We start from the raw sequence: 13,458 nt of genomic DNA on the forward strand, positions 1-13,458 counted from the left end.
TACAGAGATAGGAGATTTCCAGTGTGGCTTTCAGCTCTCCCCAGGCTCTGACATTGACTCCGTGACCTGGTCTCACCCACTCTTTGTTTTATAGCTTCTCCAGCCCCAGTGGTGGTGATCTGCACACAGTGGGGCTAAGGCACAAACCCTATTTCATAAATAGCCACCACCCACCTCCCTAAATTAATAAACTAATAAACACAATTCTTAAAACAGCCTTCAGGTTTAGGTTGTGGCTGGTGTCACCACCTCTCCTTCAATGAGTAACTTGCACTCTCAAAGTCGCCCCCTGCTCTGCCCCTACCCAGCAGTCAGGGAACTCCTGCGATTACAAGACAACGATCAAACAACTAAAGCAGTCATCACCAAGCGTTTATATGTGCTAGGCACTGCCTTTACTCTCTCTGTCCACATTGACAAAGCACTTACCTACTTTTAACATACTCCTCTAGTTAAAAATTAAGTTCTCTTATCTGGTATACAAGATATTTTTATGATCCAAATTGTGCTGGCTTAACTCCTGCCATGTCCTCAGCACTCCCCACCCTCTATCCTTGTATTTAGTTTAACGGTCTCCTGTGTAGCACTCACTATATGCCAGGTGTTGTTCTAAATGCTTTACAAGTTAACTCATTTAAACAGCACTAACTAGTAATGTACTGGTTAGGATAGGGCAAACTAAGTTTGCAGTAACAAACTGATCCTAAAGTATCAATAGCTTACCACACAAAGGTTTATTTTTCATGATGTGTGCAATGTGGATCCAAGAGGGCTCTGCTCCACATTGTTACTCAGGGACCCAGCCTGAGAGAAGCCCCCGTAGTTTTATCACATGAAACACATGGCCTCCAAGGTACCCACACAAGGAAAAACAAAAGTGACAGGTGAGTCACACAGGCACTTCACCAGCTCAGCTTGGAGTTGACACTCCACACACAGTCCATTAAGGCCAGAACTAGTCACATGATCATTCGTAACCCAACTATAAGAAAAACTGAGAAATGTGGACCGGGCGCGGTGGCTCACACCTGTAATCCCAGCACTTTGGGAGGCCGAGGAGGGCGGATCACGAGGTCAGGAGATTGAGACCATCCTGGCTAACACGGTGAAACCCCATCTCTACTAAAAACACAAAAAATTAGCCTGGCGTGGTGGTGGGCACCTGTAGTCCCAGCTACTCGGGAGGCTGAGGCACGAGAATGGCGTGAACCCGGGAGGCGGAGCTTGCAGTGAGCCGAGATCAAGGCACTGCACTCCAGCCTGGGCAACAGAGCAAGACTCCATCTCAAAGAAAAAAGAAAGAAAAACTGAGAAATTTGGAGGATCACATGTGATGTTTGGTGAGCACAGTGTCTCTGCCACAGCTAGGAGGTATTAATATTCTTTTAGTGAGAAGGAAACTAAAAAGCAAAGGCCTGGAAAGGTGAGGTAACTGGTTCAAAATCAGCTGCAGATCCGAAATCCACACCCGGGCAGTCTGGCTCCACAGTCCATATTGTGAACCACCATGACTGGCACGTCCTTTCCCTCACCCTTCCCCGTTCACTCTCCACTCCTCCTAGATCCTGCCGCACGCACTTTCATAATTGCTTTCCTGCACCTCCTGCGATCCTCTTCCCAACCATATCTGCTTAGCAAAATTCGATTTACCCCTCACAATGCAACTTAAACAACATAGGAAGACATCCTTAGGCTCACCTAAAGGAGGAATAGGTACTTTTACATCAGAGTTCCCCAAATATTTTAGATAGACTTTGGATCTAGCCCTTATCACTTGTGTGGCACACTTACACCTATGTGGTCCTTCTTCCCAACTAGATACTGAACTCTTCTAGGTCAGAGGCTGTGTCATACACACCTGCATCCCCAGCACCTGCATGGTGCCAGGCGCGTGGTACATACTCATCGAATGAGAGCTGAATAAGTGAGGAAATGAATGGATAAATCTTCATTATCCTTTATGCAATGCATGAGATTGGTGTGAGGATGAAGAGGCAAATGCATTTGGAAATTAACAGAGGGCTGACAGGAAGTCAGGAACAGGGGCCAAGTGCGGTGGCTCACACCTGTAATCTCAGCACTTTGAGAGGCCAAGGCGGCAGATCACTTGAGTTCAGGAGTTCAAGACCAGCCTGGGCAACATGGCAAAACCCTATCACTACAGAAAATACAGTAATTAGCTGGGCATGGTGGCACATCCATGTAGTCCCAGCTACTCGGGAGGCTGAGGCAGGAGGATTGCTGGAGCCTGAGAGGTCGACGCAGTAGTGAGCCAAGTTTGCACTGCTGCATTCCAGCCTGGGTGACACAGTGAGACTGTGTCTCAAAAAGCAAAAGAAGATACTTCTGTTTCCAGCACCTCTTCTTTCTTGCCGTGCCGATAGCGCTCATGCAAGCATGGTTAACGTCCCTAAAACCCACCGGACTTTCTGTAAGAAGTGTGGCAAGCACCAACCCCACAAAGTGACACAGTACAAGACGGGCAAGGATTCTCTGTATGCCCAGGGAAAATGGGGTTATGACAGGAAGCAGAGTGGCTACGGTGGGCAGACTAAGCCGATTTTCCGGAAAAAGGCTAAAACTACAAAGAATACTGTGCTAAGGCTTGAGTGCGTTGAGCCCAACTGCAGATCCAAGAGAATGCTGGCTATCAAAAGATGCAAGCATTTTTAACTGGGAGGAGATAAGAAGAGAAAGGGTCAAGTGATCCTATTCTAAGTGTCATCTTTTATTATGAAGACAATAAAATCTCAAGGAGAGTCTTACTGAGCACCAGCTCTGTGCCAATCGTTACTGTGGGGCTTTTTGTGCAAGTGGAGGTGTTCTACAAATGGATTTCAAAATATTTCCTTGAAGACTGAAAAGTGGGCCCAAATGGGAAATGTAGACTGGAAATGTGCTTCCTTTGACTTTATGGGTGGGAGCTACATTTGAGTCCTTGGCTGGTCCTCTTTAGGCTGGGTGGCATGGCTTTAGTGAGCCCTGTCAGCCATGCTCATATGTCAAATACACCCTCCTAATTCACTGGGGTAGCTCAGATATTGGAACAGTTACACAACTGTTTATATATCAGACTAAAATAAGATTGCCTCGTACTTCCGTGAGAAAATATGCAATCAAGAGGCAGGCCCTCATCTCCCCTCCACCAGGCTACGGCCTCCCTACAGCTGTGCCTGCTGTCTCGCCATTCTGGCCAAGGTCACCCTCTCCTCTAGTGCTCAGGATCCGCCCCCTGCCTGCTCAGGAATGTGTGTCCATCTCTGCTGCACTGTGACCTGCTGACCAAGCCCACGCTTTCTGCTGGATACTCTCATCCACAAACAAGTTACCTACCCACGAGGTCTTTTCCAAAAAGACAGGCCCCACTTACTCCCTATCCACTCCCCCTCCACACCTTCTCACGTCAAAATACTCCCCCTCCGCACCTTCTCACATCAAAACTTCTGAAAGCCCTCGCCATGTCTTCATCTCACTTCTATGTAGAATAATTAAAAAGCCGAATCCTTAGGAAGAGAGGAGAAGGGTGGCTGCCAGGGCCTGGGGTGGGGTCCTGGGGCAATGTTGGTCAAAGGCCATGAAGTTTCAGGGGTACAGGAGGAGTAAGTTCTGCAGGCCCGAGGTACAGCATGGTGACTGTAGCTAATCATGTGTTGTATGCTTGAAATGTGCAAAGAGAAGGGCAGGGGATGGTGGCTCACGCCTGTAATCCCAGCACTTTGGGAGGCCGAGGCGGATGGATTGCCTAAGCTCAGGAGTTCGAGATCAGCCTGGGCAACACAGTGAAACCCCATCTCTACTAAAACACAAAAACTTAGCCGGGCATGGCGGCGTGCGCCTGTAGTCCCAGCTACTTGAGAGGCTGAGGCAGGAGAATTGCTTGTACCTGGGAGGCAGAGGTTGCAGTGAGCCAAGATGGCGCCACTGCACTCCAGCCTGGGCAACAGAGGGAGAGCCCATCTCAAAAACAAAACAAAACAAAACAAAAGAAAAAGAAAAAAAAAGGAAATGTGCAAAGAGAGCAGATCTGAAGTGTTCTCACCACACACACAGAAAGGCAACTGCAGGCAGATGGGTATGTTCAGCAGATTGGCTGCAGTCAGCAGTCCACTGTAAGTATACACACAAAACATCGTATACACCTTAAATATATACAATATTTATTTAAAATTTAAATATAAATGTTTCATAAGAGCTTGTCCATGCTTGCCGTCTCCTCTCCTCACTTCCCATTTCCTCCTCAAGCAGCTCCCACCAGGCACCCACCTCTACCACTGTCCCGTCTCCCCTCTGGCCCCTATAACCCGTGGAGAGGATCCTTTAAAGCCTGAATCAGGTCATGTCATCCTAGTCTTGACTCCTCATCGTTCTTACAGGAAAGTCTTAAGTGCTATCATGGCCTCTGTAGAGCCACTGAACTTCTCAGATCCCCATCTATAAATGGGGTCTGTAAGGTGACTTCACACATGTGCTGAGAAGATTAAATGTCGAGATATGTACAGCACTGAGAACATTCATCATGGCTGGCACATAGGAAACCCACTGTGGATTCTTACCATTGCTTCCACTGCAGATTTCAGCAAAGACATTTGTGAGTTACCTTCCAACCCCAGCATTTTCTATGTCAGAATGGGGCAGTCCTGCAAACACAAAAGACAGATCCCTGGCCCTGTCTCTTCTTCCTGTCCCCTTCTGTTTCCCCATTGCATCTCCTTTCCCCTTGCTCTGCCTCCCAAGCCTCCCCCACCCTCTCACTCTTTCTCTCTCTCTGCCTCTTTAGCTTTTCCATGAGAGGGACAAGCACTGGGGAGGAAGTTGTATTTGTGAAAGTGACCGAGTTGTATACGATTGTGTGAGAAGAGAAAAAAGGGTGCATACAGAAGCCCTTTGAATGCTCCCTAAAATTCCCCCTTTTCCATCGTATCTCTTGGGATGAGAGAGAGACTGGGCTGGTGACGGAATGGTGGCACAGTTGTAACATGGTCATCAGAGTTCATCTACCAGCATCTCCACTTACAAGTTTGCTTTCCAATGATCACCAGCTGAATGGGTTTCCCTACAGCAAAGATATTTCTTTTAAAATACCACTATTTCAAGAGTGTTTGGACAGGGTTATAACAAAAACCATAGGTATTGGTATATGGTTTTAGATTTCCCTGAGCACTGTTACGAACCTGGTCTGAATTCTCACAACAGCCCGCTTTACACCAGGCAATGGAGTCCTAGAGGCCTGGCACTCAGAACTCTGACCCCATGTCTTCTGGTTCTAAACCCTTTGTCATTTCTACTCTGCTCCTTCCAAGAGATTTTTGCCCCCTTTTCTCTAAAAATTGGAGAGAGATGAGCCCCCAAAATGGAAGAACTAAAATAGCAATAGCTACTCTCTTTGCAGGGCTTAGCCAAACCCCTAGGCAACCTTCCCCCTGCTGGAAGTCTCTCTCTGTCCCTCCCAATCAGAGTGGCCCAGGTCCCACCCAGGGGACTGGCCCATGCTCGCCTCCTCCAGACAGTGTTCCCATCGTCTGCAGCCTGCCTGATGTCCCACTCCCCGGGGCTGGCCACCGGTTTTCCCAATCAGCCTAATCAGATCCACAGATCTCTGACAAAGGGCCTCTGCTTCTGCAAGTACAAGGGCTAAGGACGAGTTGTCTCTACTTTTCCAGATAATACAGTAGCTTTCTGGAGGCAACGCCTTGCTTTTCTCTGTTATCTCAACTACATGACTCAGGAGGGGAAAGAGGCCTGTGGAACGCCGGATTTCAGCTGCAGGGCATGTTGCGGAGGCACACACCTACTCAGAAACAGTCAAAGTCTGGGATGATCCTGGGTCCATGACTTCCTGGGGACAACACGCTTTGCCTCAGTGACAGGCCAGGAAAAGCCACTTTATAAAATTGTGTTTACCCGCCTGGCAAATTCAACTCAGGCCTCTCTCTTTGGTCTTTTCCAGACCACCCACGTGTGAACACTTTTTAGCTTGGGGCGGAAGCTCACATTTCAGAAAAAGCCACTGGTTTGGCCCCAGCCCCCAAAACCCAGGACCATCTGGAAACTTGGCCCAATTCCACACTTCAGCATTCCTGTTGCTGTGACAGACACCAACAGTAGCCCTTCCCTGCAGGCCCTGGCAGGCAGAAAACACACAGCATTGCACCCTAAAACGGAAGAATTTTGCTTTGAATGATGGCTCTTATCTATGGCGGTTTCTGTGAAGTTTTTGGACAGAGAAGCATTGGCAGAACACAGGGTTTTTTTCTTGTCTGGACCCATGCGTCATATGTGCACTTGAGCATGCAGTTCCCTCATTCTCATTGTTTAGTCTTGTGAAATAGGGATAATGGGGCTATTCCCTTCTTCTTAATGAGACTAATGAGCCAAATGTTTGCAAGATATATCAAGAAGTTTGCTAGAAGTTTTAAAACAAATTCTTCCAAAACCATTTTCTCAAAAACCTGATTTATTTAATTCCTTAGTTCTTTTTGGAACTAAATGCAACTCTAAAGTGGCATTTAAAAAGAGCAAGATGACAATTCCATAATCTGCTAGAAGCATTGTCATAAACATTGGAAGTAACCTTGACTAGCTGAGCTCATGGAAATTATGTCTTCATCTGCCTGTGTCTTTCCATTTCTCTAACTTCACATTACCAGAAATGCACAGTTCATGTGGGATGACATTTATTCAAGGTAATGATAACAATCTAGCTGTCTCTCCGGTGATGCATGTGTTCCGGCCCTTCCCGGCCCAAGGTCCACTTGCTTGCTTTTCTCTCCGAGCTCATTCCTTCTCATTCATTTTGCCCAGAAAGTTCCTGCTTCAGAGCTGAAGGTAAGTACATTTTCCACTAATTCCTCAGCTTGTTAAGTGCTTTTGGACCATGAATAGAGCAGCTAGGAACAAATCTGAGAAGAGGTACTATTCAGAATTCCTCCAAATAGCTCATCTTTTTAATTATGGGCTTTCATCCTTCCTAAGGGAGTTTATTATTTTTCTAATTAAACTACTACAATGAAGGCTATTACCTTTTTGTCTAGCTAAAACAGTCTTCCCTATTAATGAATTTATTGGCTTCTCTAGTACTCTTCAAATTGTCATTGAGCTCTATTCAAGGACTACAGCCAGTTTTTTCCTAATAGAATTAGGGGTGAAACAAATCATGCTTCTATTATCACTTCTGGAGTTAGCCCCTTCACCTGATCAGCTTTTCTAGGTGTAAGAGTGCGGGGGTTTTAGCGCCACAAAGACGTGGGCATGCGGCAGCTTCCTGAACCTCAGGCATTGGTGTCTAAGCAACTCCACCATCCACACGTGTGACGTTACAGTTCTGGGAGATGCACGCACACTTTCTGTGCCTTTCTCAACCACTAGCTCAGTCGTCCTCCACCTTCCTAGGCAGCAACATGGGGTGCAGGATAAACAATAACTAAAAGCATACTGATTATCACATACTCCTGCAAAGTGTTTGCACCCAGAAAGCATGCAGTCACTGCCATCATGAGGGGCTCACACCTTCCTTTGGCTGGCTCTGTCGGGGGGCACGTGTTACCTAGAAAAGAGGCCCAGGCTTTCGATTAAACAGCTCTTCTTCATATTTCAGTTTGTCTAAGCTGCCTTCAGATAACTGTCCTCATTCTTCACTTACACACACACACTCATACACACACACATACACACATACATGTGCACACTTGTAAACATACATACATACATGCATGCAAAAAGTCCGAAAGGGATAGGAATGGGAAAGGGGTACAAAGGGGTCCAGAGAGTACAGCCTTGAGCAGATCAGAAGGAGGAGTGCTCCTCACATGCCCTCCCCACCCCATCCCCGGAGTGGGAGTGAAGCGGTGGTCACAGGCTCTGCTCACACATTCATGCCTGGATCAAGCTGTACCGAACCCATATGTGCTGGGCCTTGTTGCAAGCCTAAGTCAGAGTGGAGCCTCCTGGAGCCCCGGCGCTGAGGACAGCGCACACTGAGACAACACTTCACACTAGCTCCCAGACAGGACACACACCCACAAAGAGCTGTGGGAGCAGGGAGATGGGAGCCCTCACCCTGCCTTTGGGACACCGCTTAGGCCGCGGCAGGGGCGGAGGAGGGCATGAACCAGGGTAATGGGGTAGATAGCTCCAAAGCCAACCTGACTTCTCAGTGGATCCTGAATCTCTGGCAGAGGAGGTTTTTGCTCAGCAGCAAATTGCCCTCTCACTGCCTCAGAGCAACTTAAGACATCTTAAAAAAAAAAAAAAATCCTATTCTTTACCTTGTTAATGATCCCAGGTATGTTTCCTATGGAATCCTTAGTGTCTAATACATTTTAATGAGAGCTTTCTTGTCTGTGTAAGCCACATTCCTTGCCTTCATTACGCAAATATAATTGCTGTGGACCAGGTTGTCTGCAGGGCTCAGCCTCAGACATGGTCAGGGCAGGTCTTATCCTAAGGAACTCAGATCCATCTGCAGGGTTTTCATGTGAATAATGCCGTTGTAGAAATAAGAACAAACGGCTACAGGTGCATAGACGGGCAGCGACCCTGGGCTCCCTTGGGATGCGGGGGCAATGGAGGAGAGTCTGTACTTGGGCAAGGACACAGTGCTGAGTGTGAGAAGTGAGGAAGGACGTGTCCAGGCTCAGGGAGAGAGAACGTGTGAACAGACAGGCAAGTGCTGGTGCAGACCCACCCAGTGGGCCCTAAAGTGTGGTGGAGTCCTAAAGTCTTAATTTCTCTGTTCTCTGACTTTGAGCTGCCAGGGTACAAAATTTGGAAGATGGTTTTAAAGTAAGTTCTCAACTCAAAATATGTGTGTGCCAATCTCTGTGCTAGCAGCATGGGTAACACACAGAGCCTGACTTGGTGGGAAAACAACATGTGCAAACTATAGAGACTAAGTCAACCTAGTAGGCGTCCCAGCATCAAAACCTGGGGGCGGCAAGCATTTGTGTGAGCAGCACAGACATGGCAGGGAAAGGTCCGAGTGGGTCACACTGGCAGGAAGGCACCGTGGAGGAAGCCTGCCATGAGCAGTGAAGCTCAGAGGACGGGAGATGTGAGCGGGTGGAAGGTGGTGGTCCAGGTGAGGCTGTGCAGGGAGGTGAGCATCACACTGATTTCCAACCAGAACACTCCAGCCTGGGCTTCATGCCTCCCTAGCTGTGAGCTCCTGCAAAAGCTTCCATTCTCGGGACTTTCCTTTGCTCATCCTAAGATGTGATCACATTGTCATTCATGCCTAATTTCCAGTCTTGTGTATATTAAAAAAGAAATTATACTGTAAGCAGCAGTGCTCTGTGAAGTGTCGGAAAAGCTGTAAACCTGCCCAGCGGCCTGCAAGATGATCACACCAAGAGACGCTTCTGCCTGTGCCTGGCATGGGGAAAAAGAATAAAGCCACCCCCAAAATAAGGCTCCCTTGAAGGCCTCTCATAATTGAGCCTATGCGGAATTCAAAACAAGATGTGCGCTGGATTCAGATGAGCCATTGCCTACCATAGCGAGCTCTGCTGGCTGCAGCCAGTCTTCACAGTGATAAGCGTAACTTATAACTCTGTAAGATCAACATCAGTAAGTTCAAGGAAAACTGACTTCAGCTGGAGACAGTGACTGGGCCCTAGCAAAGCAGTTGGGACAGTCCAGGAGCAGAAAACAAAGTAGAAATTCATCTGTCCTTGAATTTTTCCTATTTCAACAGAGTATTGATTAATTGATTAATAATAATCTACAAGTTTTATTATGGTGCTATGTTGTTATTTTGTTTTATTTAGCACCAAAACAGCCTCAGAGTCCTGAGCCCCTCAGTTCCCAGCTCCTCCCACAGCTCTTGGCCCAACCTGACCCGGTCCTCCTACCCATACCTGTTTCAGAGCTAGGCTTGTCCTGCTTCCAAACACTCAGCCTCTCGGGCTCTTTGGAATAACCAAGCGAGCACAGACCTTGGAATGAGGCAGATTCGCAGCTGGGTGACCTTAAGCAAGGAACCCAACCTCCCTGAGCCTCACTTTTCTTATCTATAATATAGGCAGGGGAGCAGGAAATAGGAACACCTACCCTTTATGTGTAACTGGAGCATTAAGAGAGAATACCTCTCACTCTGCCCTGTCTCCAACCTTTAACATTGCAAGAGAAATCATGGCAAAATCAAATTGCCCTTAAAGTGCAGAATTGTAAGGATGTACTGAGGTATCCTGGAATCTGCTGTTTTACCTGGTTGAGTATTAAGTAAAATTGCTGAACATGCATTGTGGGCCCAACACAGTACAGAATGAATTACCTAAAGCACTCCTAAGTGAAGCCAATTCTTTTCCATGCCATCCAAACCATGGAGCAGTTCTGACCCCAATTTGCAAGTGACCAAAGGCTCACCTGTCCTCTTTCTCAGCTGTGCATGTCTTACCTCCTCAGCTAGATGTTCATAGGCAGTACGGTGTTTCCTGTAGCTTTTGGATTTCCAATGACATATAACCTAAAATTGGATCCTAGAGGTGCTAAAAACTGCCAATTCTTTAAGTGATTACTTGGATTAAAGCCCCCAAAAGATCTTAAATCTTTCTTCCTGCTGCCCTCCTCATATGCCCCAATCTCCTTTTTCCCAATTAACATCCCCCAGACCCTAGGATGGAGACCCTGCCATAGATGGCGCAAAGCCAGTGTCTCCAGAGCAAGGTCCAGAAGCCAAAGCTACCCGCTGCACTCATGGTGGCCCTGGGGTCTGATTGGGTTGGACTCGGCCACTTTTTAAAGGTGGGGCGAATAGGAGCTAGGTAAGGCAGAGAAGTCTTCCAGGCACTCGTCCAAAGATACCCAGCAAATTTTAAAGCCTTCATCTGGGAGAAAAAGCAGATCTTTACTGACATCCTTTTATTTCATGGCATTTGTTTGGCTAACTAAACCAGTTATAAACTAGTTTATGCTTTTTCAAAAGGGGAAATTTTGAGCCATTTCAGAGATGAGAATGAAAATGGGACTGTGCAGGGAAGAATTTAGTACTCATTTTTAAGGTTAAACAAGGACTTGATGGAGTTTCTTTATCTAATAAAAAGGGAGCTCCAGGAGAGGCTGCAGGCTGCCTGGGTTGCTCCCTGACACTCTGGCCCCTGCTCTCGGCTGCCCGGCCCTCAGTTCCTCTCCTGTCCCTGTGTCCTTTGGCCCCTAGTCCCTGCTACTGTCACTGGCCTCCTTGCTCTAGCAATCACCCCAGCTCTGGGGTTTTGCTGCTTCACACTCTCACCTAAGGCAACTGCACCTGCCTGTGTTCCCTGCTGAGCCACGCTGACTGCTTTTTATAAATCATAAATCATGGGATTAAGTGAGCCAATGTCAACCTGGTCTCAGGTGTAAAAGATAAGAATTCAAAAAGGAAGCATTTTCTGGGGATGATGGTTTCACCCATGATGGGGTGGTGACTGGTGTTGGTTTTGTAGGAGAGACACTGGGACACAGGGGCATCCGCCAGCTCCCCCACTGTGGCTGGCATGATTTGGGGCAAACACTGTTGTGATGAGAAGCAGATGGATTGAGAGATTCCAAGCTGCCTCTCTGTCCTCCAGATGCCTGGTGCCCTGAAGGGAGCCCTAGTGCTGAGCATAACTGGAGCAGCCTCAGCCCAGCCAGGACTAGACCAGGGACCAGCAGCCCCTGGTCAGGGAACCTTCTGGCAGCAGCTGTCTCTCCTCCAGGCAGGCTGCAGGAAGCTGTACAAGCTCCCCGTCAGGCACTTTGTAGTATATGTTTTAAATACCAAAATCAGAAAACTTGCAAAACAGCAAGAAACACACTTTTTTAATCTTCTCCACTTGATCAACAGAGTCAACACAATCCCTGTCAAAAGTCCAGAAAGCTATTTTGAAGATGTCAATAAACTTATTCCAGAATTTCTGTGGAAAAGCAGATGAGCTTGAAGAGCCAACAAAACAGTGAAAAAGAACAACAAAGTCAGAGGACTGTCACTCCTTACTTCACAGTAAGTCTGAGTAACTCTCAGACTTACTCTAAAGCCAGTAATCAAGACAGCGTGCTCTTAGCAAAAGAACAGACAAACAGATCAATGAAACAGTAAGGACCACACAAATACAGGCCCACACAAATATAGCCAGCTGATTTCAACAAAGGCACAAAAGCAATTCAATGGGAAAAGGGTAGACTTTTCAACAAACAGTGCTGGAACAATTGGACGTTCATATGAGGAAAAAATTATTTTAAACATAGATCTTATTCCTTACAGAAAAAACTTAACTCCAAATGATCAAAGACCTAAATGAAAATTACAAAACTTACAACTTCTAAAAGAAAACATAGAAGAAAATCTCCATGACACTGGATTTGGTGTTTTTAGATATAACATGAAAAGCATCATCCATGAAAGAAAAAATAAATAATAGACTTTATTAAAATTTAAATGGCACCCCAGTAGCAACAAGTACATTGAGCACTCTGATCTTGGTTTCTAATACCATTCTACACTGGATGAAATCAGGGATCCCTGGGGGAAGTGGCTTATTCTATGACTATGTCAGGAAATAACAAGTTGAGCCTGGAACATCTTGCAGTGCCAGAGAGTAAATAAGTGTTCCAGAAAGCCACAGTGATGCAGGTCTGGCACAGGACACAGGTGCCAACTGAGAGAGCTCCCAGTGGCCAAAGTTGGAACAATTTAAGCAATGAAACAAATCAAATAGCATTGGATTATAATCTAAAGTATAAAATAGTTGTCCATGCATTCATACTGATAGAAACATAGGATTGAATAAATAAATAAATAGGGAAGGATAGACTAATCTCCCATGCAGAAGAACTCCAAATGGATTATGTAGACACTCCACCCTCAAAGAGGTGGGGCAGAACTCTCTGCTCTGTATGTGAGGGCTATGCATTCTGACTTCCTTCCAAAGAATCCATTATGGAAACAGTGTGCAGGAAACACTGACTGCAGTGGGGAAACCTGGCAAGCATGAACTCAGCCAGGTGACCATGGTTAGCACCAGTCATGAGTCACCTTGACAGCGTGTCCCTTGATGTGATGTAATGAGAATGATAGTTTACATCTTGTGGTCTTCCTCCCGCAAGGTCCATAACCCCAGTCTAATCATGAGAAAAATATCACACAATTGTGGCAATTCTACAAAATGTTTGAGCAGTACTCCTTAAAAATTTCAAGGTCATCAAAAGCAAGGGAAGTCTGAGAAACTGTCACAGCCAAGAGAAGCCTAAGGAGACATGATGTCTAAAGGTAATAATACCATGTCCTGGATGAGACCCAGAAACACAAAAGGACATTAGGTTAAAATTAAGGACATTTGAATAAAGTATGGACTTTAGTTAATAACAGTGTGTCAATATTGGTCCACTAGTTGCAATAAATGCACCATACTCAGGTAAGATGTTAACATGATGTAAGATGTTAAACTGGGTGTGAGGTTTGTGGGGACTCTGTACTATCTTTGCAACTTTTCCATAAATTTA

General features: G+C 46.3%; 2 protein-coding genes across 3 annotated transcripts in view; both read left to right on the forward strand.

Moving 5' to 3' along the window:
- Positions 1–2,370: 2,370 nt before the first annotated feature.
- Positions 2,371–2,745, forward strand: LOC455499 (large ribosomal subunit protein eL42-like). Its single transcript, XM_016933225.4, has one exon. The coding sequence runs from the start codon at positions 2,398–2,400 to the stop codon at positions 2,671–2,673; it is 276 nt and encodes a 91-aa protein (XP_016788714.1). The 5' UTR covers positions 2,371–2,397; the 3' UTR covers positions 2,674–2,745.
- Positions 2,746–6,605: 3,860 nt separating this feature from the next.
- MC2R (melanocortin 2 receptor) overlaps positions 6,606–13,458 on the forward strand; it is a 33,499-nt gene continuing 26,646 nt past the window's right edge. Inside the window, exon 1 of one of the 2 annotated variants that reach the window (XM_063796124.1) lies at positions 6,606–6,683. The gene's annotated coding sequence lies outside the window, so the exon portion shown is untranslated. Of the gene's footprint in view, positions 6,684–6,716; positions 6,826–13,458 lie in introns of those variants that run through there. The other variant, XM_063796123.1, reaches the window with a different exon arrangement.

The sequence above is a fragment of the Pan troglodytes genome, chromosome 17 (assembly GCF_028858775.2).
Source record: "Pan troglodytes isolate AG18354 chromosome 17, NHGRI_mPanTro3-v2.0_pri, whole genome shotgun sequence".
Lineage (NCBI taxonomy): Eukaryota > Metazoa > Chordata > Mammalia > Primates > Hominidae > Pan > Pan troglodytes.